We start from the raw sequence: 26,658 nt of genomic DNA, 5'->3' as shown, positions 1-26,658 counted from the left end.
AGACTCTAGGGAGATATTTGTTTTTAATTAGTAGAAAATAAAATACAAACTATAAGACTACAGGTGAATTTAATTTAAAACACGTATAGGAGCATCTGTGTGGCTCAGTCGGTCAAGTGACTGCCTTCTGCTCAGGTCATGATCCCAGGGTCCCAGGATCAAGCCCCCAGAAGGGCTCCCTGCTCAGTTTAGAGCCTGCATCTCCCTTTTCCTCTGCTGCTCCCCTTGCTTGTGCGCTCTCACATGCGCTCTATCAAATAAATAAATAAATAAATAAATAGGGGCATCTGGGTGGCTCAGTGGGTTAAAGCCTCTGCCTTCGGCTCAGGTCATGATCGGGGGTCCTGGAATCGAGCCCTGCATTGGGCTCTCTGCTCGGCAGGGAGCCTGCTTCCCTTCCTCTCTCTCTGTCTGCCTCTCTCCCTACTTATGATCTCTGTCAAATAAGTAAATAAAATCTTTAATAAATAAATAAATAAAATCTTCAAAAAAAAAAAAGGCTTAAATTTTCTAATTGTATAAGAAAGTTATAGCACCCAGACATTTTATTAGCCAATGCAGGTGACCATTTTATAAATCCAAGGTCATTTCTCAAGCAAGCTAATTTAGGGTAAGCTGGGGCAGGGTATAAGGAAAAGATCACAAAATATTTCACAGCAAAAACTAGTCAAAAATAAGATAAAACTACAGTTTGTCTATATGATTAAATATTTAGAAACACATTTATTGTTCTATAGCCAAAATAATACAAGTTCACGGTTTGGAAACATTAAACATTACATAAATTGCTTGATGAAAAACCACCCAAAAGTTAATAAAAGAAAATAATTATGGTTGTTTAGTGTCTTCTCTAAAAATTTTTTTTTGGAAACCTTCAAATAGGACCACGGAGTTCGGTATCTCCCACGGAGAGACACATCTACTTGTATAATTTACTATGATGGACAATGTGAGGCAGACAACCCTTAGGCCAGAACAAGAAGAAAAGCCAGATAAGATACTTGAGAATTTGTTTAAAGGTATCAGGATTTGAGGAGACAAGATTCCAGAAAGAAAGGAAGCGTTGCTAAGTGAGCCCTACATTCTCTGTTGGTTTTTTCCCTCAAAATACTTGCTGGTTCTTATGCCACACGGAACCTATATTCTTGGAAGAAAGCACAATGCTGAAAAGCAGCAGTCTCATGGTGCCAGTGCTAGAAAGACAAAAACTGGAATTCAGGGCCCAGCAGAGAGGAGGTCTGGTAAATACCCTCTGCCTTTTGTTGCATTTTCTGGCTTCAATCTGCAAAGGTTTCCTGCATCCCTAGTGTGTGCTCACAGGTGCTCTCATTCTCTTCTAAACTTGATTTTTTTTTTTTTAAAGTAAGCTCCACCAAAGAAAAAAAAAAATTTTTTTTAAAAGGGGGGGGGCACCTGGGTGGCTCAGTGGGTTAAAGCCTCTGCCTTCTGCTCAGGTCATGATCCCAGGGTCCTGGGATCGAGCCCTGAGTCGGGCTCTCTGCTCAGCGGGTAGCCTGCTTCCCTTCCTCTCTCTCTGCCTGCCTCTCTGCCTACTTGTGATCTCTGTCTGTCAAATAAATAAATAAAATCTTAAAAAAAAAAAAATTTAAAGCAAGCTCCATGCCCAGAGTGGAGCTCAGTGTGGGGCTTAAACTCACGACCCTGAGATCAAGACTTGAGCTGAAATCAAGAGTTGGTCGCTTAAACAACTGAGCCACCTAGGCACCCCTCCATGAAGTCTTTGAAATTTCCAGTTCTGTGTGCTTTTTGCAAGATTAGAGCAAGTCTATTGGTTTTTATATATTTATTGTTTACCAGATTTTCATACTCATTATAATGTTTTCTCCCTAACTAGAGTCTCTTGGGTTTCCAGGGTATACAGTTACTTCACCAGCGAGAAGGAATTTTAAAATAAAAGACTTTGGCTTTCCTAAAATTAATGACAATTACCCCATTTTCTTGTCTTAGACCCTCCAAAACAGTGTGGGACAATACTGACAAAATCAGGCATGTCTGTCTGGTTCCTGATTCCTACTGAAGCAGCGGGTTTTGGTGTTTTGCTGTTTAGAATGACAGTTGCTATCAGTTCCTTTGATCAAGGTAGAATTTACATGTAACAAAATCCCCTTTTCTTTAAGCGTAGAGCTTTTACTGCCATGTGTTTTTACCACCACCAAAATCAAGATCAAAAGCACTTCCATCACTCCAAAAAGTCCCCTCATATTCTTCTGTAGTCATTCCTCACAGCCTTGCTTCACTTTAAATAAGATCCATGCACTTACGCAACTCCGCTGTTACTCTCTGTTCAAGCTCTGCACAGAGACCGCATCTATATCCCTCACCCTTATACAGCCAGCACCTTGCATAACCCCTGGCATGTACCAGATCAACACTTGCTGAATGAATGAATGAATGAATGAATGAATGAACCAATCAGCTAACAAATTCACCTTGGTGCTCACTCCCATTCCTTAAGCTCCCTAATTCCAAGTGTTTTCCTGCCTTAATCTCCCTGGTCTGCACTCTGCCTCCTCACTGCTGGACTACATCTGTCTACCAGGTTAGCAACACCTTTGCCCATAATGGCACCCCTTTGTCTATATGATTTTCTCTTCCAAGAAGAGACTTACCAACAACACCAAAGGTAATTGCTTCCCATAGTGTCCATGGATATACAGTGTCAAAGGGAAAAACTAAAATTAGTAAGCAAGGGAATCAGATCCAAAGGTAAGGAGTTTAGTAACAGCATGGAGTATAAGTTCCAGAGGAACTAGACAAAGATGGGATGTGAGAATCAATAATGGGTAAAAAGTCAGAAGAGATGGACACTCCAGGTGACAAGATGCAAGGCTGGGATCTGAATAAGCTGTCCTTTCTTTGCACAGGGTGCAAAGACAGGTATCCTGTCTTACAGGGGCAGAGCCAAGCCAGACAACAGCTGGCCATCTTCTGCCAGTCTATGTCTTACATCCTGCCTGTCTCATAAATTCCCACCATCATCTGGTGAAACATCTACTCACAAGCATTGGCTCTATTTTGGAGGACATGTCTCATTCTCAGTTCCCTCCAGGTGCAACACCAACTAGCACCACTGACCCGTTAAGATAGAATTTGCAATTTCAGAACTGGTTGCTTAGTTGTTCAGAGCTAGAGAAAGAGCTGAAAAAGTTGAGTTGTGAAATGCAGGAAAGTGAAAGAACTCATCTTTTCTGAAAGCCAAAAAAAAAAAAAAAAAAAGGAGTTAAAATATTAAAAAATCCAATTATTTGAGATTTCTGAATGTAATTCTCACCCTGGTATACTCTTTAAAAAAAAAAAAAAAGATAAAGCACAAAAGCATTTTTAAAAAAGCTTTGTAAGGCACCTTTGCTTACTAGTAACAAATGTTGGTAATTTGAGCAGATGTAAATAAGTCACCACCACAATGTGTAAACACCAACCACAAGATTAAGATTGGCAAACCTAAATAGGGGAAGTTGCAAAAAGATTATGATAGCCTGTCACTGAAAAGCTTGTTTTCAGGAATGCGAAGGAATATCTACAAACAAATTCAAAGTTCCATTTTCCTGGGGGAAGCAACAAGGAAGGGGGTGTTTTTTGTTGGAAACAGGGTCGGAGTTGGGGTTGGGGTAGAGGTATGTAAAGACTAGGTTAAATAGATAAAAAAAATATTTCCAAAGGCACAAGCTTAGGGTGAGGGACTTCCCTTGACGGAAAGACACCTGGTCCTTTGTGTCTTTCTAAACGCTGAGTAGGTATTTCTATGAAGTTACAAAGCTGCACACTCTCTCATTTGCAGCCCCACAGGTTTTGCTTTCAAATATCTGCAGGTGTATCCTCCTGCACCGGGTAAACGAGGGTTTTTTTTTTTGTTTTTTCCTTTTTTTGTGCTAAACAGAACTTTACGAACATGCTCTCCACCTGACAATAGGTTCTAAGGCCGCCAGTCACCGCCTCTGAACTTTAGGGAGTTGAGGGCATCAAAGTTGCTCTCAGTTTCCCTCAAGGGAAGAAAAAAAAAAAAAAAAAAGCAGCCCCACTACCCTCTCCTGCAAACCAGACCAGAAAGGCCGCAGGTTCCGGCCACTTTAATCAGAGAAGCTGCGAGGGCTCCGGCGGCCCCCACGTGACGCAAGAGAAGCCAGATTCGTGTTTACCAGCCGGAGGCGGAGTGCAGACTCGGAGAGGCCGACCCCCGAACTCAGGGCGGCCGCGGCCAAGGTGTCGGAGCTTTCCAGACCTGCTTCTACAGACTGTGTACCCTGGAGAGTCCTGAAATAAATACAAACCTCTACTACAGTCAGAACAAGACGTAAGTTCTATAACACGCAGCACATAATCACGGCAAAGACACGGTGGGAAATGCCGCAGGGATAAACTACGCAGCTGGCCCACAGGCCAAGGACTACGATTCCCAACATGCAATGCAGCGAACCCCCCCCCACCCCGGTATGTTGCATGCCGGGAACTGTAGTTCCTCACCGCCTTCTTCTAAAAAGTACTCCGGGGATTTTCAACCTCTCACGTGTTTCTCTTCTCCGGGATGCACGGCCAAAGAGAAAGTTGGCTGCGAAAAGGCGCGCGGGTATCATTCCCAACGTGATCCCACGCATAGATGGAGAAAGCGAAGAACCGTTGCCATGACTACCGTTTCCCCTGGTCACGGAATAAACGTGCTCAAGGTTCCGGAAGTGGTTCCTCTACGACCTCTCCAAAACGAGGGATGTGTTCTGTGCTGACGTTCATTGGGCCGTTTCCTTGAGAGGCCAAGGCTACCCAGGCAAAGGGGCGGTCCCGGGTGAGAGGGCCCGCGGAGTCATTTGATTGGAGAAGAGAGACTACGGATGACCAATCGGAGGGAGCCACGCTTCGGGCATCGGGCACCGCACCTGGACAGCTCTGATTGGTACACTGCTGTCCCCCCCACGAGTCCCCATTGGGTAGAGGGGGTGCGTGGTGCGGCACCATTGGTGGGTTCGTGTTTCCCGTCCCCCGCCCGCGAGAGGCTGGGGTGAAAAGCGGCCCGACCTGTTTGGGGGTAGTGGGCGGACCGCGCGGCTAGTGGTGTGAGGATCTGAGCCCCGTGGTGGGGGGTGGAGGCGGCTCCTGCGATCTAAAGGGACTTGAGACTCTCACCGGCCGCGCGCCATGAGGGCCCTGTGGGTGCTGGGCCTCTGCTGCGTCCTGCTGACCTTCGGTGAGTGATCCCAGAGGAGCGGGCACCCCCGGACGCCCCCCCCCATTCCTCAAGCGCGGCTTCTTCTCGAAGGTTCTGGGGGCGTTGAGCCTAGGAGGGGGATTACGGGGCCTCCGTTGGGCCCAGGGGAATTCATCGCCTTTCCTCGAAAGAGGCTCAAGGGAGTTCGCACCCTCTCCTCTGTGGAAGGGAAAAGCGAGCACCGAGAGCACTGAACTCTCGTGCTCATCTCCTAGTATTCGTGCTGAGAGGTCTCGAGCAAGTTGGGGTGGGGCGCCTCTCGGGCTCTTGGTCCCCTGGGAGCCTTGCGGGTGCCCCTTCCGGAAGGTTTTTGCCCGACGCAGGAGCGTTTGGCCCTCTGAGCTTGGGGACCCCCGCACGCGGTCTGCGAGTCAGAACGCGGGTTTCCTTTCTTAGGTGCTGGACTGGGGACTGTGGGGCTCTGAGTCGGAAGAAAGGCGGTGTCAGCGTGTTTGCTTCACTTTTGCTCGAGCTTCTCTCATCTCTTCCCTCGCTCATTTCGGCCCGATTTCGGTTCCTCTCGCAGGGGTTGCACAAATTCTATTGGTAGTTTGACCTGCGGTGTTGCAGGTCTAAGTTTTGGCGTGGTCAATCGGGAGGCCTTGCCTCGGCCTGCACGCAACACGTGTGAATGTGGAAGGGACCTGGTATCAAGTCTGCCAAACTTGGTTTATAAAGCATCCCAGGGCCGAGGGCCGCTCTTCAGACGTGATGGCAGCCTCCGTGTTTCAGAATCTCCTGGAGGACTCAGGATCTGAACTTCAATAAGAAATATACCAAGTTGGGTTTACAGTGGGTCTTTAAACTAGTAGATCCATTCCTCCGACCCCACCTCCCATATTTACCCCTGAATTTTGCAACCCCTACTCTTGCCCTGTTTGATTTTATTTCTTCTGAGAAGTACACGAAGCAGCCACGATTTAAGAGTTTTCTGGTGTGAAATCTTTCAGGGTCCGTCCGAGCTGACGATGAAGTCGATGTGGATGGTACAGTGGAGGAGGATCTGGGGAAAAGTAGAGAAGGTTCCAGGACAGATGATGAAGTAGTACAGAGGTTTGTGTTCTTTTGAAACACGTTAGCCCTTATGAACACTGGAATATAATTGCTTGTTATCTTTTCTTGAGATGTCTAGATGGCATGTAACACCCCAAATTTGAATACCTAAGAAACGGTCAAAGAAAATGTTAGGGCGATGAGGCATGGTCATCCCTAAGTATCTCCTAACTTGCCCCTAGAATGACTGGTCAGAATGGGATGAATTTCTTTTGAAAACTATTCGGATAACTAGATTGCAGAATATAAGCTCTGTGACTTTGGCAAGACCCATTGGTTTTATATGCAGTAAGTGTGTAAACTTAGTAGTTTTTGTTTTAACCTCTGCCCCCACTGTGGGGTGTGAACTCCTGACCCCCAGATCAAGAGTTGCGTGTTCTACTGACTCAACCATCCAAGTGCCCCTAAACTTCATAATTTTAAAAAAGATCTCTCTCAGTTGAGTAGTGTTTTCAAAGTTGGCCCCCTGGGACTTCATTGACAGTTTTGTAGAGCCTTAGAGGCCAAAGCTTCCCAGGCAAAGAGGCAGCCCCACATGCGAGGGAACATAGAAGTATGACCTTCCTTTTTATTTTTAGTAGAGGAAAGTCATGTTCATTTTTCTGACTGTTTTAAGAACTGAGTATTACAACTCAGTGCTAAGGTGATAAAATTTTACTGTGGTAAAATAATAGAAATAGTGGATTGGTAATATTTTATAATAGGCTTCCCTTTTACCCTTTTAACCCTTAAGACCATCCTCTGAGACCACTGTGCTTTCATCACAGAATCCCGTGTTTTGAGGGGGAACTAAGTAAGTAATGTGGTAGTTGTTTATCAACATTTTTTTCCTTAGAGAGGAAGAAGCTATTCAGTTGGATGGATTAAATGCATCCCAAATAAGAGAACTTAGAGAGAAGTCAGAAAAATTTGCCTTCCAAGCTGAAGTTAATAGAATGATGAAACTTATCATCAACTCATTGTATAAAAATAAAGAGGTAAGCAACAATGTAGTTGGGATAATACTATTTTCTCTCTGTGCAGTAGCACACTTGTTTACCTTTATAATAAATATACTTAGGTAGGAACTCCAAGTTAGTAGTTATTAGTACAGTTTAAATATCCAGTATATATAAAAATTACTGCTAGATACTTGGGGAGGGGGTGGTTGGACATTTTCTTTTTGTCCTTTCTCCTCCAAATATGTTCATAGTCTGCTAAACAGGGATGAGGGCAGCCACACAATCCAAGGCCTGTTTGTTACATACATAAAGATCACTAGTATGAGACTAGAGTGTTACTAATCTTACCAGTTTGGGTATTCCTTACAATTGTTACAGTCTTACGTGTAAAGAGCTGTACCTCCTTTTACCAAGAGAGTAGAGCCACTTCTGTACATGAGTTTGATTTTAAATTTGCTGTTTTATATATCTTGAGGGTAATCAAAGTATGTGTTAAATCTGGCTTCCATTTAGATTTTCTTGAGAGAACTGATTTCAAATGCTTCTGACGCTTTAGATAAGATAAGGTTAATATCACTGACTGATGAAAATGCTCTTGCTGGAAATGAGGAACTAACTGTCAAAATTAAGGTAAGCTTAAAACTTTAAACCTTTTCTTCTAAAGCAAAAAAAGAGTCCATAGGTATAGGGAATCTGAATCAGTTAAGATGGGCTAGGTTATGCTGCAGTAACAGATAACCCCCCAAGCCCAGGGGCTTAAATTGGGGTTTCGCCTTTACGTGTTAGCTATGACTGCCTTTGTGCTACACAGTGGGTTTGAATAGTTGTAACAGAGACCATGTGGCCCACGTGCCTAAAATATTTACTCTCTGGCCCTTTTTCAGAAAAAGTTTGCTAACTCCTGGATTAACTCATCAACCACAGGCCACTGTGGCCTTTGTTTTGTATCATCTTCACTCCTAGACACAGGCTGATTGAGTAGCTACTATCTGGAGTATAGCTTGTTGCCATGGTACAGAGAGCTTGGAGGGTCTCCCATCCCATAAAGGCTCTAATCTGAAAGCTACATTCTTGACTCCCACTTGCAGATCATTGGCCAGAACTGGTCACATGGCCTTAATAACCAAAAATGAAGGAAGCCTATTCCTTCTATGTTTCCGGAAGACAGAGCTGGGAGTATTTCGTGAAGAACGTTGATCACCATAGAATCTAACAGTCATTCAAGTTTTGAACCTTTTTATTTTCTGTGAAAGAAATAGTCACAATATAAAATTCTATTTTTCTAAATTTTTTTTTTCAAAAATAACTTTTTTGTTTAGTTCTGTCTCTGCCCTTTGAAATTTAGACCAGTCTCTGTCTTCTTTACATTGATACTTTCTCAAATACACTGAATTTAAGGTTATTCTCTATAAAGAAAGATGCTTGCATGTAAGGTGCACATTTTCTGAAAAGGCCATAAAATACTATATGGAGAAAAATGACCCAGTTTAGTTTTCTGTATTGGAATTGAGGTGGCCCAAAGCCGGTAGTTTCTGAATATATAGCCCAGTATTTACTTACCATACTGTGAGTATTAAGCAAATAAAACTGTCCTGTTCTTGTCTTGCTTTCAGTGTGACAAGGAGAAGAATTTGCTACATGTCACAGACACTGGTGTAGGAATGACCCGGGAAGAGCTGGTTAAAAACCTTGGTACAATAGCCAAGTCTGGAACAAGCGAGTTTTTAAACAAAATGACTGAGGCACAAGAAGATGGCCAGTCAACTTCTGAATTGATAGGCCAGTTTGGTGTCGGTTTCTATTCTGCCTTCCTTGTAGCAGATAAGGTTATTGTCACGTCAAAACACAACAATGATACCCAGCACATCTGGGAGTCTGACTCCAATGAATTTTCTGTAATTGCTGACCCAAGAGGAAACACTCTAGGACGGGGAACAACAATTACGTGAGTATTACTGATTGCTAATGAGAAATAACCATCCTAGTGAGGATCTGGACTCTGAGCAAATCACTTACTCTGGGCTTTCATTCCTTTTCTATAAAATTGACCTGTTCCCATCACCTGAGGAAGTATTTTAAGGACAAAGAGTTTTATAATGGCTGCTATACATAGCAAAAAGTCGAAGGGTTAGCTCTTGCAGGAGAGAAGGCAAATTGAAGCCCTCACAGAAGTGGGTTGATTCAAGAGTTCCCGAGAAGCAAGACTTGGGAAAGAAGTATCAGATCTGCGGATGATTATGGCTGTAAAGGCAAGGAGGCACAGCATGTTCCCAGGATTAAAGAAATTCCTCTCAGTTGATGACAATGATAGACATTTTGGTTAGCTTTTTTAAGGTTTTCTGAAGATGGATGTGGAGGGTGGCAGGACTGGATGAGCGGATACTCTAGGAGCGGCTGTTGAAAGTACTGAACTATGGTAGTAACTGGCGCCGGGTGGGGACAGGTTGGAGAGAAAGGGTACAAATAAAGAGGCTGAAGAAAGTTAATCAAAGTTTTTCAGAGGAAGATGTCTCCTTTGAGGATGGTTGCAAATTGTTGAATTCAAACTAGAATTTGGTCTAAGCCAGTAACCGTTACTTGTATAGATCTCATGACCAGGGTCTCTTGGTATTCGTAGCACTGCGAAGTAAACAGAGCCCCACCTCCACAAATATAACAAGATACTTAAATTTCCTTAATACCTAGGGAAGAACAAGTAAATACTGAGCTATATGAAGCTACCAGCTTTAGGCCACATCAGAGAAATCCCATTTCAGAGGTCAGTTGGCTTGCTCGTTGCTAGGTGAAAATGTGTCTGCAGCCTCCACTTTTTTTCTTAATCCAGTTCTAAATCTTCTCAACATAAGAATTATTAAATAGAGTATAAGAAAGTATATATCAATCATTTTGACCAGTGTTCTTCACCCTAGACAGTGAATAGTTCCTGTATTTATTTTCATAAATGGTATTTTAACAAAGACTAATTAAATGAGTCATTTTAGTACTTTTACTAATTTTTCCAAATTTACCTTTCTCTGCCTCCGTTGTTCACAGTCCTCTCTCCTGTCATTTGGAAGCATCACTAATAGTTACACCCCCATGCCCTCTCTGTTAGGTGTGAAAGAACATAGGTAAATTTCATCTCTTAACTACAATGAGCTAGAAAATGACATCCCAAGAGGGTTGATGTCTCAGGTGATAGACAGGTGAGAGTACCTAGATGGAAGCTCCATGGAAGCAAACATTGCTAGACTGTTCCATTCCCAGAGCCTAACACTTGACCAGCAGATGTTTTTAGGAGTGAATATGGGTAATCAGGACAGCTTCGTGCACATAGCATGGATGGCTGATGAGTGAGTGAAACCTTACAAACCCTGAGCAGAGTTGCCATTTTCCTTCAAGTGCTTCTACGCCAGCATTTATTCAGCAGATAATCATTTGAGTGCCTATCACCTGTTAGGGTCTAGGACTCCAGTGGGGTGTAAGACCAGTGCAGTCATTGCTTCCATGTGGCTAGTTCTAATAAAGAAGAAAAACATGAGATAATTTCAGAGTGGCAAATGCCAGAAAGGAAGCTAGAGAACACTTCCCTTATCAGGAAGACTTTCTGAAATCGTGGTAAGTTAGGTTCCAATATTCTAGGAAGCAAGCACAGTATGTTGGAAGTTCCAAAGACATGAGGCCCATTTAAGGGACTGACAGTCTAGAATGGCCAAAGGAAGAAGGAAAGAGAAGGCAAGAAAGTGATGAGGTCAAGGTCCCGCCTTAAAGACATTATTTCATCTTCTATTTGACTAATAAAATAGAAGCCATCAAACATATGAGTGCCTACCTACTTCTGTTCCCACCCCTAAATTAGCCCCTGCTGTACTCTTAGGAGCAAGTTTGTGAGGATTCAAGGAGATCATGAAATTAGCATCCAGTAAACTAGTACATTTGCTTCTGTCCTTCCTACTGTAAGGGAGGTATTCTACATTTTTCCCTAAAGCTGGTCACTACTACTGATCTGCTGCCTGCCTCCTGCCTCCTCAGAGGCTACGCATAAATTAATTCCAACCCCATCTTTTGAAGTTACTCTTTTCCACACACTCCCTCTTTCCCATCAAAATGTAAACATGTTCAAGTGTCAGAGGGGAAAGAAGAGAGGTGGTGCCACGCCCCCACTGATGTTATCTACCACCTTTCCATTGAAATAAGTCCCCAGTAATCTTGTCGCTAAATCCAGTCGATTTTTAGTCATATTTTAGTGAAATTTAAATTGAAATTTTCTTTTTTCCTGAGTTTTCCTCTTCTGTTTCCTATATAATTTGCTATCTATATAACCCCATCAGCTTAGTACCTAGTTTCCATGACCCTGAATATCTTTTTGTTTCCTTTGCCTGTTGCTTAAATGTTGACAGTATCTCTCTTTCAAAGGTAACTGTCAGTCCTTCCTCATTATTTTTGTGTTCCTTGTGCAGTCGTCTTACCGTGATGGATTTGGCTTCCAGTTCTTGCTCAGGGTTCTCAAATCTCTATTCTTAGTCTGGATCAGGAGTCAGCTGACTTTTTCCCGAGGGCCAGCTAGTAAATATTTTAAGCATTTGGACAGATCTGTTATATGTCACAACTCTGATGTTCTTGCTCGAAAGTGACCATAGACAATACATGATGAGGTTGTGTCCCGGTGAAATTTCTTACGGGTGTCAGCCATAGTTTGCCAATCTTAGATTGGAGATCTAGGTCTAGATCTCCCTACTGGGTTCTTCATTCATATATCCAGTGGCCTTTTGAATACCTCTAAGATGTAACCATCATCTTGAACTTGGATCCACAACTGAACTTTCCTCCAACCCCACACCACTAAGAAACATGTTCTGAAACCAGAGGCTCAGCCACTTCATTAGGCTGCGTCATCATGAATGATCTGCCTCTTGTTAATGGCACTAAACTGTAAGCTTTTTGAATCCAGAAGGGACCATGATACAACATGGGTCATATTTATTTATTGGGAGCACACACACCAAAACGTGTGCTCCACGCTGTGTTTGAGGGTATGTTAAAGATGTGTTATTAGTGGTGAGTGGAGAGGGATTTGCAGAAGGGACAGTAAAGAAGAAGAAACAATGCTGCAATTTTCAGTATTAGAATTATCTAAGCCAGTGCTGTCCAGTAGAGCTCTAGAAGTATTCTACCTCTGCACCGTCTGGTATGGAAGCTACTAGGCACATTTGTCTACTGAATACCTAGAATATGGCAGTGCAAAAGAACTAACTTTAAATTTTATTAAAAATGAAATCTTAAGTACTGTTTTGGACAGTGGAGATAAAAATAATACGATTAATTTCCTAGCTTTTTTAAGGAATATGTTTTTAAGTGTTCACTCTCTATAGGAGAGAATTTTCTTTTAAGGTTTTATTTTTAAGTAATCTGCACACCCAACATGGGACTCAAACTCACAACCCCGAGATCAAGAATCTCAGTCTTCCAACTGAGCCAGCCAGGTGCACCTGATTATCTATGATAGTCATTAGATTTCTAAAGTAACTATCAGAGTGCATGTCATTCCATTTTTCTCCAGAATATTTCAGTGCCTTCTTACCTTTTTTTTTTTTTTTTTTTAAATTAATTTATTAGAGATCACAAACAGGCAGAGAGAGGAAGAAACAGGCTCCCTGCTGAGCAGAGAGCCCGATGCAGGGCTCAATCCCAGAATCCTGGGATCATGACCTGAGCCAAAGGCAGAGGCTTTAACCCACTAAGCCACCCAGGCGCCCCAGTACCTTCTTACCTTAAGCTAATTTAACATTTCGGTTCTTCAAATGAAAAAACTAAACACACAAAACCTAAACAAAAAACCCAACATATTCAGAAAATTGGAACATTTGCACTATTTTCTTGGAACTAAGGATATTTTCCACTTGAGGGACGCAAGGAAGATTCTTCCCACTACTGTACTCATGTTTGGTATGTTTAGTTCACAAACCATCATTGGTGAAAAACGGGCCATCCTGGATTACACCAAACTGCTGGCCATTAGCTTTATCAGGAAGGTATTTTGAATTTTATTATCAAATCTTTTAAACCAAGGATGTCATTCAATAAATGTCCTATTTTCCTTTCAGACTAGTTTTGAAAGAAGAAGCATCTGATTACCTTGAATTGGACACAATTAAAAATCTCGTCAAGAAATACTCACAGTTTATAAACTTCCCGATATATGTGTGGAGCAGCAAGGTAAATCTACACTGACAAAATTTATGTGTATTATGTGGGCATATATTTAAATAACACTTAAAAAAAAACAAGGGCTCAGTGTGTTTCTTTCAGTGCAGGATACTCAGGATTTTCATATTGAAGACCTATTTTTTTGAGCTGTAATTGCCTTTCATACTCGCTAGACAGCATTATGAAATAAAAGAATTTAACTGTAATTCTCCTTCTACAGACTGAAACTGTTGAGGAGCCCATGGAGGAAGAAGAAGCAGCAAAAGAAGAAAAAGAAGATTCTGATGATGAAGCTGCAGTGGAAGAAGAAGAAGAGGAAAAAAAACCAAAAACCAAAAAAGTAAGTCTGGTTCATCTCCACACTAAAGTGTTCAGGACATGTTTGAGAAAACACAGAAACCCAAGTATGCACAGACTGATCGGAGTTAAGTTTTAATTTTTTAAGGACTTTTTTTCTCCAGATTTAAGTCTATAGGCCCACCTTAAAAACAAGAACTAAATTTATTTGCTAGTGTGTATGTTTTCTGCCTGTGGGAAGTTTTAAGTAGCAAACACAGATCATTTTTAGGCAGTTTTCTGAGTTCTATATATTGCCCAGGACTAGCTTATCATATTCCAAGTTTTAAGATCTTAAAAATCTTTCTACATCTTTTGTCATACAGATATTAACCATAATATTAGCTCTCTGACCTCTTCAGGTGGCAGAGCAGGTGGTAGTAGTGGTAGGTTTGAGGAATATTTATTGTAAGATGTTAGATTGCTGTAAGTCCTGAAGTAGGAATAATTAATGTGTATATATCCTTCTAATCTCAAAACAGATATTTTCAAGAAGTAACATTGTAGCTACTTAAATAATGGAAAAAACCTTTAGTTGGCTTTCTATCAGTTATAATGGTAACGGGTTGCCTTCTTTGCATTATAGATCAGTCTTAAATGTTGAGAGAATTATTTTTGAATTTTTTTATCGCATTGGCAGGAACCACAGTAGTTTAGCAAAGTTCAGCAGTGCCTATCGGTGCTTCCCACATTCATCTGAACTGTCCTAAGGTTATGGTTCCTGCCGGTTATCACTGGGGCTGGCTGACCATGTACTCTGACTTCAGGTAGAAAAAACCGTCTGGGATTGGGAACTTATGAACGACATCAAACCAATATGGCAGAGACCATCAAAAGAAGTAGAAGAGGATGAATACAAAGCTTTCTACAAATCATTTTCAAAGGTAAGTATTATTTTAGAATAATGTGATGAACATTACTAAATCAAAAGCGTTTTTTGATTGTTTTATAACTGTTTCAACACAGTTGGTTTCCTTTTTAATCTTGTGTGTTTCATATTACGTATGCATTTTAAGAATTTACTCTGAGGAGGCATAGGCTTCACCAGATGGCCAAGGGGTCTGTGTTACAAAAAAGATTTAACTACCTACATAGGTAGGTGGATGATTGCCATAAAATGTATCTTATATTGAATGGCTTTTAACATTATTGGCTTTCTTCCACTCAAGGATGAATACCTTTTATTTTTTAAAATTTTTTGAGAGCCGACATACAGTGTTCCATTAGTTTCAGGTGTACACTAGTGATTCAGTATCTGTGTACTCTGCTGTGCTTCCCACAAATGTGCTACCATCTGTCACCGTACAACACTGTTACAGTGTCATTGACTATTCCCTGTGCTGTACTGTTTATTCCCATGACTTACTGATTACATAACTGGAAGCTTGTATCTTTTACTCCCTTTCACCTGTTTTGTCCATCCCCTACCCTCTCTGGCAACCATCAGTTCCTTGTACCTATAGGTCTGATTCTGCTTTATGTTTGTTGATTTCATCTGGCTTTTAACCTAACCTTTAAAAAGCCTATGTAAAACCTCAAACATTTATTGTGAGATTGTATGGAATTAGGAATAATGACTAGATCTTTGCTTCCTTACCTATTTCCTTTTACTGATCCTTTTTAACTGTAGAATCCAAAACTAGCATTCATTAAGATTATTTCAAGTTAATATTTCCTCATACAGCATTTTGTACAAAACATTTAGCATGGCTAGATAAAACTTGACTTGCTGTGGTTGTGTTTGTTCTTTAATCTTTATTCTTTTGATTTGTTTCTTAACCTTCTTTGTTTTCCTTACGTTAACATCCAACCGTCCCTTAAGTTTTATTTCTTAAAACTGTCCTCTTGGTTCTGCCTCCACTTTTATTCCCATGAAGAGTCTTAAGTTTATACAAATGTAACATACTTTCTTCTGGGATAGCTGTATTGGAAATGTAGTGTGAGCTACATAGGCACATTTTTAAAAGTTGAAACAGGGCGCCTGGGTGCCTCAGTTAAGTGTCTGCCTTCAGCTCAGGTCATGATCTCTAGACCTAGCCCCATGTTGGGCTCCCTGCTAGCAGGGAGTCTGCTTCCCTCCTCTCTTTAACCCCCACTGGTGCTCGCTTGCACGCACACGCACTCTCTCTCAAATAAATACAATCTTTAAAAGTTGAAATGGGTGTGTTAATTTTAATGTTTTATATTTTGTATAAATTTTATATTTTATTTAATCCAACATACCCAAAATATTTTTATTTTAACATGTAATCATTATTCAATTAATGACACGTTTGGTGTTTTTTGGGTTTTTGTTTTTGATTTTTGTACCATATCTTCAAAGTCTGGTTATCTATATTTACATTTAACCCATAAGTATCCCAATTTGGATTAGCCGCATTTCAAGTGCTTAGTACCCACAAATGGGTACAGTAATGGATAATGCAAATCTAGGGAATTTGGTTTTTTTTTATTTATTTACATACCTCATTGTAGCCACTGCTATAGTCCATATCCCAAAGGAAGAAAACTGTTCCTGAGAACTTCTCATGGTTGAACAGTACACTCATGCAGCATTGTATACTGTCAATAAGACAAGATGATTTTTCTCCCGTGTTCTTTGACAAATGTGGAACCTAGACTCCTCCATTCTTCCCCGAGTTTAGGAGATCCAGTGATGGTGTTTATTGATGAAGATCAGTGATCATCAGCAAAACCACCATGTCTAGCCAGTTAGAATAGCAGTCTTAACTGTTCTTCTTTCCTCCACCCCCCCCAACTTTTGTTGGTGAGAGAACTTTTTTTTGCTAAATAAAGGCTTAGCTTAGGGTGTACCACATGATGAATCACTTAGCCTTTGCACTGCCTTTTTCTGGTGCCTTTGGAATGACTGAATGCCTGACTCAATGCCATCTTTCCATAGGAAAGTGATGACCCCATGGCTTATATCCACTTTACTGCTGAAGGGGAAGTTACCTTCAAATCCATTTTATTCGTACCTACATCAGCTCCACGTGGTCTGTTTGACGAATATGGATCTAAGAAGAGTGATTACATTAAGGTGAGTTTTTAAATGTAAAAACTGAGTTTAGAATTTGAAAGTTTAATTTCCAGAAAGTGACTTTTTTTTTCCCCTGCTTAGCTCTATGTGCGCCGAGTATTCATCACAGATGACTTCCACGATATGATGCCCAAGTACCTTAATTTCGTCAAGGGTGTTGTAAGTATCTAAAGATAACGAGAAGGGGGTCCTTAAAAACGAGGGTTGGAAGTATTTTTTTTGGTTTGTTGGTTTGGTTTTTTCCCAGTTTCTATTGCTCATTGAACTTTTCTTTTGCCGTCTAAAGGTGGACTCAGATGACCTCCCCTTGAATGTTTCCCGGGAAACTCTTCAGCAGCATAAACTGCTTAAGGTCAGTGTCTCTGGGAAGAGACTGGCTGCCTTTCTCTTTGGGCTTCAGAGGACAGGCTCTGTTAGTGGAGTCACCAGATATGGAGACTAGTCCTTGGCTCTCTAGCTGAAGAACTTAATTTTACTCTGGAATTATTAAATCCTAAGAATCTGATTGTTTTCTCCCTACTAGTTACTGAGAGTTTCAAACCGATAGAAAAGTTGAAAGAATTACATAGTAAACACCTATATAAGCCCACTGTCTGGTCTAAAGATAGAACATAAATGTCAAAGTGATCTTGTGACTGTTTCCACTGACAACTTCGTTTCTGCTCAGTGTGACACAGGCTTGCTCACCATTCCCTGCCGCTTGATAAGTGGCAGTGACAGTGCCTGGTCTTTTTATCTTTACCAATATTCCTCTGCTGTCTTAAATATGGTGGGGTCTCAAAAGTTTGAGATGACGTTCTTTAATAAGTTATTCTTTAATTTCACGTAGGTGATTAGAAAGAAGCTTGTCCGTAAAACTCTGGACATGATCAAGAAGATTGCTGATGAGAAGTACAATGATACTTTTTGGAAAGAATTTGGTACCAACATCAAGCTTGGTGTGATTGAAGACCACTCAAATCGAACACGTCTTGCTAAACTTCTTAGATTCCAATCTTCTCATCATCCAAGTGACATTACCAGTCTAGACCAGTATGTGGAAAGAATGAAGGAGAAACAAGACAAAATCTACTTCATGGCTGGGTCCAGCAGAAAAGAGGTGAGATGAACTCCTGTCAGGCATCCTGATACATAGCCAACTCTTGAGAAAGGAAAAAAAAAATGTCATGGTGAACTAGAGTCATCATGAGGCCTGGTCAATCACTGACAGAAAAGTCATTATATTCTCTGCACTTCTTATTTCTCCACTTGTAAAATGGGATTGTTCGTGTATATATAAATGTAGATACTAAGGTGAACAAGTATGCCAAGGCTAAATCTTGGAAACTTCATCACTTCTCTTCATGTTATAGGCTGAATCTTCTCCATTTGTGGAGCGACTTCTGAAAAAGGGCTATGAAGTGATTTACCTCACAGAACCTGTGGATGAATACTGCATTCAGGCTCTTCCTGAGTTTGATGGCAAAAGGTTCCAGAATGTTGCCAAAGAAGGCGTGAAATTTGATGAAAGTGAGAAAACGAAGGAGAGTCGTGAAGCAGTTGAGAAAGAATTTGAGCCTCTGCTCAATTGGATGAAAGATAAAGCTCTTAAGGACAAGGTATTCTTCTGGAAATTAGAACTTGTGAAATTTTAGCGTCTGCATTTTCTTTTTTAAAAAGTTGTTTTGTCAACAAATTAAACTTTACATCTGGTTACCTTGTAACCACTAAAAGTTGTCCAGAACAGTGTTTAATACTGTTAAATTTTGGTGAGGCTGAGCTTTAAAAAAAATTTTTTTAAAGATTTTATTTATTCATTTAATTGACATAGGGAGAGACAGCAAGAGAGGGAACATAAGCATGGGGAGTGGGAGAGGGAGAAGCAGGCTCCCCGCCAAGCAGGGAGCCCAACGTAGTGCTCCATCCCAGGACCGGGAGATCATGACCTGAGCTGAAGGCAGACAGATGCTTAACAACTGAGCCACCCAGGTGCTCTGAGCTTAAAATGTATAAACTACAGGGGCCTGGCTGACTCAGTTGGTATAGTATGTGACTCTTGATCTCAGGGTCATGAGTTTGAGCCCCTTGTTGGGTGTGGAGCCTGTTTTTTGTTTTTGGGGGGTTTGGGGTGGTTTTTTGTTTTTTTTTGCTTTTGGTTTTTTGGTTCGTTTGTTTTAAGAGAGTATACAAGCAGGTAGAGGAGGGCACCTGAGTAGCTCAGTGGGTTAAGCCGCTGCCTTCGGCTCAGGTCATGATCTCAGGATCCTGGGATTGAGCCCCGAGTCGGGCTCTCTGCTCAGCAGGGGGCTTGCTTCCCTTTCTCTGCCTGCTGCTCTGCCCACATGTGAGATCTCTCTCTGTCTGTCTGTCAAATAAATAAATAAAATCTTTATTTTAAAAAAAAAGGTAGAGGAGCAGAGGGAACCCAATCTTAGAACCCTGAGATCATGACCTGAGCCAAAATCAAAAGTCAGACTCTTTTTTTTTTTTTTTTTTTTTTTTATTTGACAGACGAGATCACAGAGAAGCAGGCAGAGAGAGAGGAGAAGCAGGCTCCCTGCTGAGCAGAGAGCCCGATGTGGGGCTCGATCCCAGGACCCTGGGATCATGACCCGAGCTGAAGGCAGAGGCTTTAACCCACTGAGCCACCCAGGTGCCCTCAAAAGTCAGACTCTTAACTGAGACACCCAGGCACTCCTACTTTAAAAGAAAAAAAAGGGGGGGGGGCATTTGGGTGGTTCAGTCAGTTAAGTGTCTGCCTTCGGCTCAGGCCATGATCCTAGGGGCCTGGGATCAAGCCCCACATTGGGCTCCTGCTCAGTGGGGAGTCTGCTTCTCTCCTCTGCTACTCCCCCTGCTCTCCCGCTGTCAAAATCTTCTTAAAAATAAGTTAATTAATTAATTAGATTTAAAAAGTGTTATAAACTACAAAGAACTAAAAGGAAAACAGTGGTTTTTCTGTATGTGGATACTATTCAGTTTTTTTCTTTATTACTGAAATTTTTCTGTAGTTTAATACTTTTTTTTTCAAATGACTTAAATTTTTGCTGTTTAAATTTGTTTCATGTGCTTCAAAGGTTTATTTTTTGAAAATTTCAGATTATTAAAGATACGAATCTTTTGAAAATCTGAATAAGAGATATTTTTAGGACTTGCATCTCTTTGTGATCTTACGTGCTGAATCCTTAGTTACTGAATGACCTTAACTGTTTGTACTTACATGTATCTCACTTTTGGTTTCTTATCCTAAGATTGAAAAGGCTGTGGTATCTCAGCGTCTGACAGAGTCTCCATGTGCTCTCGTCGCCAGCCAGTACGGGTGGTCTGGCAACATGGAGAGAATCATGAAAGCTCAGGCATACCAGACGGGCAAAGACATCTCTACCAAGTAAGTCTCCTTGGAAGGTCCCTGGCAAGGTATTAGTTCTTGTCCTGCCTGCCTTTAGCAGATGATGTCAGCTTCTGTACAAAGAGCTGATGGCATTAAGCGTCCACCACTCCTGCTTTATATTAGATGACACAAGTTTACAAGTTTTCAGATTCCTCTGCTCTGACATTAGACTGATAAAGGAGAGGTGTTGGGCTCATGATTTATTTTATGGTATTTTTATACACAAAAGGAAATTTTTTTAATCTGTGACATACATAGTTTTTTATTTTTGCTCTCGATTATATACTTGGCCTGGTATCTGGGCTTCTTGGACATTTTTAGATACTAATAGTTACAGAGGAGGTTAATGACAATGACATCAGATGAATGAATTCAGTCCTTTTTTTTAACTGCCATCTCCCCTTCCCTCCAAAATGCCCCACAAAATAAAGGGTATAGGGCCCCTGAGAACAAGTTTATGAACTAAAGGGCTAAGTACTAGAGTTACACTGGGTCTTCAGTATCCCTTATTTTCAAGAAATATATATGCCAAATTTATATTTTAAAGTCACAGCAATAGTCTTGAAAATGACTTCTTCCCTGCTTTCATTTTCCCTTCTCCCACCTGGAATGTTTTTTTTTAATTTGCTCTCTGATCATCCTACGTTTCCCCAAGGCCTAGCTTAGGATTCTTCTCACAAGTGTAGTCTCCATTGTCACAATCCCAAAACTTTATCTGTATTTTTTATATAAGGTGCATTCCATATTTAGTGAGACTCCACAAGTATAAGGTTTCCACTGTAAAATGCTAAAATGGCATCTTGCCCCCCTCAAGATTTTATAGATTATAAAATTCAGGGGGCGCCTGGATGGCTCGGTAGGTTAAACCTCTGCCTTCGGCTCAGGTCATCTCAGGGTTCTAGGATAGAGCCCCACATTGGGCTCTCTGCTCAGCAGGGAGCCTACTGCCCTCCCCCCCCCACCCTCTGCCTGCCTCTCTGCCTGCTTGTGATCTCTGTCACATTAAAATCTTTAAAAGAAATAATAATAAAAAAAATAAAATTCGTTTAGAAAACAGATTTCTACTTAATCCCATTGCAGCAGTACAGTAGCTATTATATAAATGTCTGTCTAATTCAGTCATTTATTAATGGGAAGTTCCCTTCCATCCAACAAACACTTACCTACTGTATCTGTACCTTGGTGGTCTAAGTAGACGTCACTGCTGTCTTTCTGGCAGTGGGATAATGGATCAAGTCGTAATCTTCTAAACTCTGCATCTGTACCAGGTATACCAAGATAGGGATGGAGGTAGCTCCTCCCTCTCCTCAGCTGTAGGAGGGAGGACAGTCACAACTGACAAACATGGTGGAAGGCAGACTAGAATGCATTGAGAGCTGAGCTCCAATAGAAGAAAGAGTTTATCCTGGAACCATATTGGTGAAGGCATCATGGAAAAGGTAGTAACAGACCAGCAGGCAGAAGCTGCCTGGTTGTTTCCGAATTCTGTGGAACACCGAGCTGCAGTTAAGTGAGAATAAATTAAGAGTCGACGGAGACGACACTAAATCCATTCATCCATTCAGCAAAGCTGTAGGCACTTGAGATGCGTTAGTAAATAATTCTCTTTACGGCACTCTTCTATCACACCTTGCCCATCCCTATTTAAAAGGCAAAGCATGGTGTAGTGATACAAATAGTGTTGATTTTTTTTCCCAGGAGTTCTCTGTAATTGTAAAAATGTATAGAACATGAAAAATGTATGGATTCTGAAATTTGATGTTTCTTTCTTTTAAATTATTTTTCTTAACATATGATGTATTATTTGCTTCAGGGTACAAGTCTGTGAATCATCAGTCTTACACATTTCACAGCACTCACCCTCCCCAATGTCCATAACCCCACCACCCTATCCCTACCCCTCAGCCCCCAGCAACCCTCAGTTTGTTCTGTGAGATTGAGTCTCTTATGGTTTGTCTCCCTCCCAATCCCATCTTGTTTCATTTTTTCCTTCCCTACCCCCCCCCCACAGTCCCCCGCCCTGCTTCTTAAATTCCTCATGTGAAATTTGATGTTTCATAATGGTCATTTTTATCCCTTACCAGTTACTATGCCAGCCAGAAGAAAACATTTGAAATTAATCCCAGACATCCCCTGATCAAAGACATGCTTCGACGGGTTAAGGTGAGTGATATTGCAGCCTTACTCCTTTATCTTTTAATTGGACTACTTTGTACCTTTTAGTATTAATGTGATGTCCCTTCTTCCATCTTAGGAAGATGAAGATGACAAAACTGTTTCAGATCTTGCTGTGGTTTTGTTTGAAACGGCAACACTGCGGTCGGGATATCTATTACCAGACACTAAAGCCTATGGAGATCGAATAGAAAGAATGCTTCGCCTGAGTTTAAACATTGACCCTGATGCAAAGGTTTGAAATAATTTATGGAATGTTCGAATCTTCCAGTGTCTCACACTGCTAGAATTAATAAGAAATTCCCCTTTCATAGACTTTTTAAAAAAAAAATCTGTCTCCCTTTGTTAGTGTGACTGTTAACTAATTAGCATATTCACTCTACAGTTGTGGGTAGAACAGGAGTGCAGTTAATTATAATATTACACATTTAAATGAATAAAGTGAAAATAGACCCCAAATACTGGATCCGTGAATGAGCTCATACATGTTGCCCTTAGGTGGAAGAAGAACCCGAAGAAGAACCTGAAGAAACAACAGAGGACACCACAGAAGACACAGAGCAGGACGAGGAAGAAGAAGTGGATGCAGGAACAGACGACGAAGAAGAAACAGTAAAGGTATAGCAAGTCAAGAAGGGGGCTCGCATTTTAGTTCTTGGAAAATTAGGCAAACTTCTTTTTAGTTCTGGTATTAGGCCTATGTAGCTTCCAGAAGTCAGACTTCAGGAAATCCGCCAAAAAAAACAGGCTTCTAATACCAAAGTCAAAAGCTGGAGCCAGTCCTTTTTTCCCTCTAAATGAAGTAGATGCTTTCATCGTCCCATTCCTTTTGTTTCTTTGTTTTAGCTGTCCATTCTTGTTAAACAGCTTCTTTTAAGCCCATAAGGCTTCTATAGTCTTTGCCACCTGCTTCTTCCTTACTATATCGCAGCAGTAGGCCCATTTTTAATTCTTGATTATTTGTGTCCAGAGGCCATAGATCCTACTGTTGATTTCTAAATTATTTTTCAGATTTATAGGTGAGGTTCTAGCCTACCTCTGAAATAATGGAACTTTGTGGGGCCCATTAGAGTTTTTTTCTACACGTGAACCTTCTGTGAACTAACATTTTTTCTGCTCGTTTTTCATGTCTTCTGATTTTTCTCTTTTCACAGAAATCTACAGCTGAAAAAGATGAATTATAAATTATACTCTCACCATTTGGATCCTGTGTGGAGAGGGAATGTGAAATTTAAGTCATTTCTTTTGGGAGAGACTTGTTTTGGATGCTCCCCCCAGCCCCTTCACCCCTGCACTGTAAAATGTTGGGTTTGTGGGTCACAGACAGAAGTGGGTTTTTTTAGTTGAATTTTTTTTAACATTCCTCATGAATGTAAATTTGTACTATTTAACTGACTATTCTTGGTGTAAAATCTTGTCATGTGTATAAAAATAAAAAAGATCCCAAATATTCCATGTCTTGCTTGTTTTCATAATGATTGTACATACTTCGCTCTTGTTATTTTCTTTTTAATCCTGTGTTTTGGGGGTTTTTCTCCCTTACAAAATAATTCATGTAGATTACAGAAAAGTCTTTTTTAGATCAGTATTTTTAAAAACTCACCTAGGTAAGAGAAAAGACAGTGTTCCTTACAGAAGAATCCCAAATAATCTATGCAGATACACTCCCCCTTCCAGGAGGTGGGGCTTAATTCTTCCCTTTTTGAAAGTGAACTAGACTTAGTGGCTGTCCTCTAGAGTATGGAAAGGGGGAAATAGTAACTTTGTAGCAGAGAATCCTGGCAGATACTACCTTAACCTGGTGGTCAGGGTTCATATCCCCAGTGATGTGTATCCTTGACAGGATGTGGTAAGAAAGGTTCTGCAGTCTTTACCATTAGACACACAGTATGTGAACAGTATTTAAAAGTTTCAAGGTCAAAACCAAGGACAGAAATAGACTGAAGACCTGGCAACTAAGCGCACTCGTTGCCTGGATTAAACTGGTAAAATTTAGTCTGGAGTTCATAGTTATTTGGTTTTGACCTATGGACCAGCATTCATGAAAACAGGAAGGGGACATGGGGCTCTTTGCTATCTTTGCAGTTTTCCTGTAAATCTAGAGCTATTCCAAAATAAGGGTGTTTTTCAAAACACCCATTATTCTACAACAGGTAAATTGTAGATACTGAGTGATGATACTCATCAAGCAATCATTTAATTCCTTCTGAACTGTAGTTTTTATGGGAGAAATAGTTTTCTCTACTTTAATTAATTGATAGTCATCTGAAATGGTAGTCTATTTTTTAACTGGCTTTGGTGAGAAAACCTGAGTTGTATATTCAGAGATCATGGAAATCAACTTTATGTACTATAAAGTTTTGTAAGGGACTAGATTTTCCTATTAATTTAGGACCCTTTTCTGGGCTCTTTGTATTTGTCTGTCTTATGTGTCCTCTCCCACCCACGCTATTTTTCTAGGCTTAGTTTGCAATGATCACTTTGAAAGCTAATTTACTTGATTTTTAAAAATCTGTTTCCTTTCCTTTATAAGAAATAAAATGGGAGCTCAGTTATAGGGAAACATGCTGTAAAGGTACAGCTTCCTTTCATGATACTATATTAGCCTTCAATCATAATATTTGTTTCCAATTTTTTGGTCATCATAATTTCTAATAAAGACAGAAAAGCCATCGGATTGCATTAAGTTAATAGCATCTGGAACTTGCTCCTCATTATTCTCCCAATTACAAATTCTGAGTGTATACTATTTGCAGCAGGAAGCTTGGAAAGTATCCTATTCCCATAGTTTTGGGTAAAAACAGTAGTTATGTCATATACACCTTGCAAAACCACCGTTTGACCTAATTTAATGACCAAACACCTTGCAACTGGTCTATCTTGGGTGGTTTTTTCCCACAGCTCTATTAAGGAACACCTAGTACTACATTTAATTTTTGGTTTGTGTAAGTCACAGATTTGGTTCTCCAAGCTGCACTGAAATGGAGTTTAGTATACAGGCTATTTATTAAGGAATGCCCCTAAATCAGCACCTGTGGAAGGAAAGGAACTGGGATGGAGCAGAGGGAGGGGAGAAGCAGTGCAGGGCCAAAGAGCCCCAGTCAGCTCAGAGGGAAGGGAGCTAACAGGCCCCTCCAGAGTTGTGCTGAATGGCAGGAGGCGTGGCTCTGAGCAAGGCTACCTTTTAGCTGTTAAAGTCCCTGCAGAAGCCAAGACAACTGAAGGCTGCTCAGTGAGAAGCATCCAGTGCCTTTCCTCAGAGAATCTACTAATGCATTTCCAGTGCCACCACAATGCATATTTTTCACAATAGGGGTCAACTTCAGAAAAGGATACTTTGGTGAAAGTCACTTAGAATCATCAGAATTGGCATGTATTGAAAATGATGGCACTTCTACTTTCAGTATATTTTTAATAGCTAGAAAATCAGTTTTCCCCCTTCATAAAGCCATTGTCTTGTAGAAGTGGATTCAAATCATGACTTTTTCTCTCAATAGCCAGACCAATCACTCTGTACCTGTCAATGAAAGGTATGGGATGGGGAGGGGGAGTGAGTGACTTTAAAGTAGGGTTCACTGCATTGGACCATATGGTCCACCCAGGGCATGGGTGGGGACCTTCCCTGTGCACAAACTGGCCCCAAGGGGTCGATCCTTTCTTCTTCCAAAAGGTGAGCAACATCCCTAGCTCTTTATTCTGGAAAGTGTTGACGGGTCTCTCCTCACTGATAGCTACAAAATGCATTATCAAAGTTACCAGTTTTGTGTTCATATACTAAAATTAATGGAGAAATAGAATTTGAAAATGCTCATTGGCAGAGGGAAAAAAAAACTGCACCTAGTAAATTCAACTGATGAAACTAGTTGAGAGTTAAAAAATGATTTTATTATTGATTTATACTAAAATCAATAAATTGATTTATTATCCTAAAACCCTTGGGAATTCATATTATTTGAGGGAGTTAGGCCCCAAAGTTAGAATTACTGAGCTTTGGAAACCATTTTTTAATTCCTTCAACCAAAAAAACAAAGGTAAACTTTTTCCAGCCTGATATAAAATCTTGCAATTGGCTGTGGCAAGATTCACCATTTGTAAAGTATAGAATTTTAAAAATATGTTCAATTTCATTTTTTAATTAACATATAATATATTATTTGTTTCAGGGGTAAAGTATAAAATTCTAAGAAAATAAGTATTCAGGGGTGCCTGAGTGGCTCAGTCAAGTGACTGACTCTTGGTTTCAACTCAGCTTATGATCTCAAGGTCCTGGGATCAAGCGCTGTGTCAGGCTACGTGCCTAACACGGAGTCTTCTTGCAACACTCTCTCTCCCTCTCCCT

General features: G+C 40.8%; 2 protein-coding genes across 11 annotated transcripts in view; one reads left to right on the top strand and one right to left on the bottom strand.

Annotated features, from left to right (window-relative positions):
* Window positions 1-4,790, bottom strand: part of LOC116592918 (putative tetratricopeptide repeat protein 41) — an 85,347-nt gene extending 80,557 nt beyond the window's left edge. For 5 of the 10 annotated variants that reach the window (XM_032346561.1, XM_032346567.1, XM_032346568.1 and 2 more), the window contains exon 1: window positions 4,483-4,790. The gene's annotated coding sequence lies outside the window, so the exon portion shown is untranslated. The other 5 variants (XM_032346566.1, XM_032346564.1, XM_032346565.1 and 2 more) reach the window with 5 other exon arrangements.
* Window positions 4,791-4,996: 206 nt separating this feature from the next.
* On the top strand, window positions 4,997-23,774 carry HSP90B1 (heat shock protein 90 beta family member 1). The gene is made up of 18 exons (XM_032346571.1): window positions 4,997-5,197; window positions 6,169-6,271; window positions 7,107-7,248; window positions 7,726-7,842; window positions 8,826-9,157; window positions 13,296-13,407; window positions 13,619-13,738; window positions 14,502-14,618; window positions 16,637-16,774; window positions 16,856-16,933; window positions 17,061-17,126; window positions 17,604-17,873; window positions 18,127-18,372; window positions 20,005-20,141; window positions 22,229-22,307; window positions 22,399-22,554; window positions 22,818-22,937; window positions 23,474-23,774. Exons 1-18 carry the CDS (start codon window positions 5,149-5,151, stop codon window positions 23,501-23,503), a joined length of 2,412 nt encoding a protein of 803 aa, XP_032202462.1. The 5' UTR covers window positions 4,997-5,148; the 3' UTR covers window positions 23,504-23,774.
* The last annotated feature ends 2,884 nt before the right edge of the window (window positions 23,775-26,658 follow it).

The sequence above is a fragment of the Mustela erminea genome, chromosome 6, assembly GCF_009829155.1.
Source record: "Mustela erminea isolate mMusErm1 chromosome 6, mMusErm1.Pri, whole genome shotgun sequence".
Taxonomy (NCBI): domain Eukaryota; kingdom Metazoa; phylum Chordata; class Mammalia; order Carnivora; family Mustelidae; genus Mustela; species Mustela erminea.
The sequence above is the reverse complement of the archived record's forward strand: the minus strand, read 5'-3'. Positions and strand labels throughout refer to the sequence as shown.

Excerpts from the sequence above, each read along its gene's own strand:
- HSP90B1 (XM_032346571.1), top strand. The coding sequence starts at position 5,149 with ATGAGGGCCCTGTGGGTGCTGGGCCTCTGCTGCGTCCTGCTGACCTTC. Across the intron at positions 14,619-16,636 it reads TCTACAAATCATTTTCAAAG|GAAAGTGATGACCCCATGGC; the intron begins GTAAGTATTATT and ends ATCTTTCCATAG. Across the intron at positions 17,127-17,603 it reads AGCAGCATAAACTGCTTAAG|GTGATTAGAAAGAAGCTTGT; the intron begins GTCAGTGTCTCT and ends AATTTCACGTAG.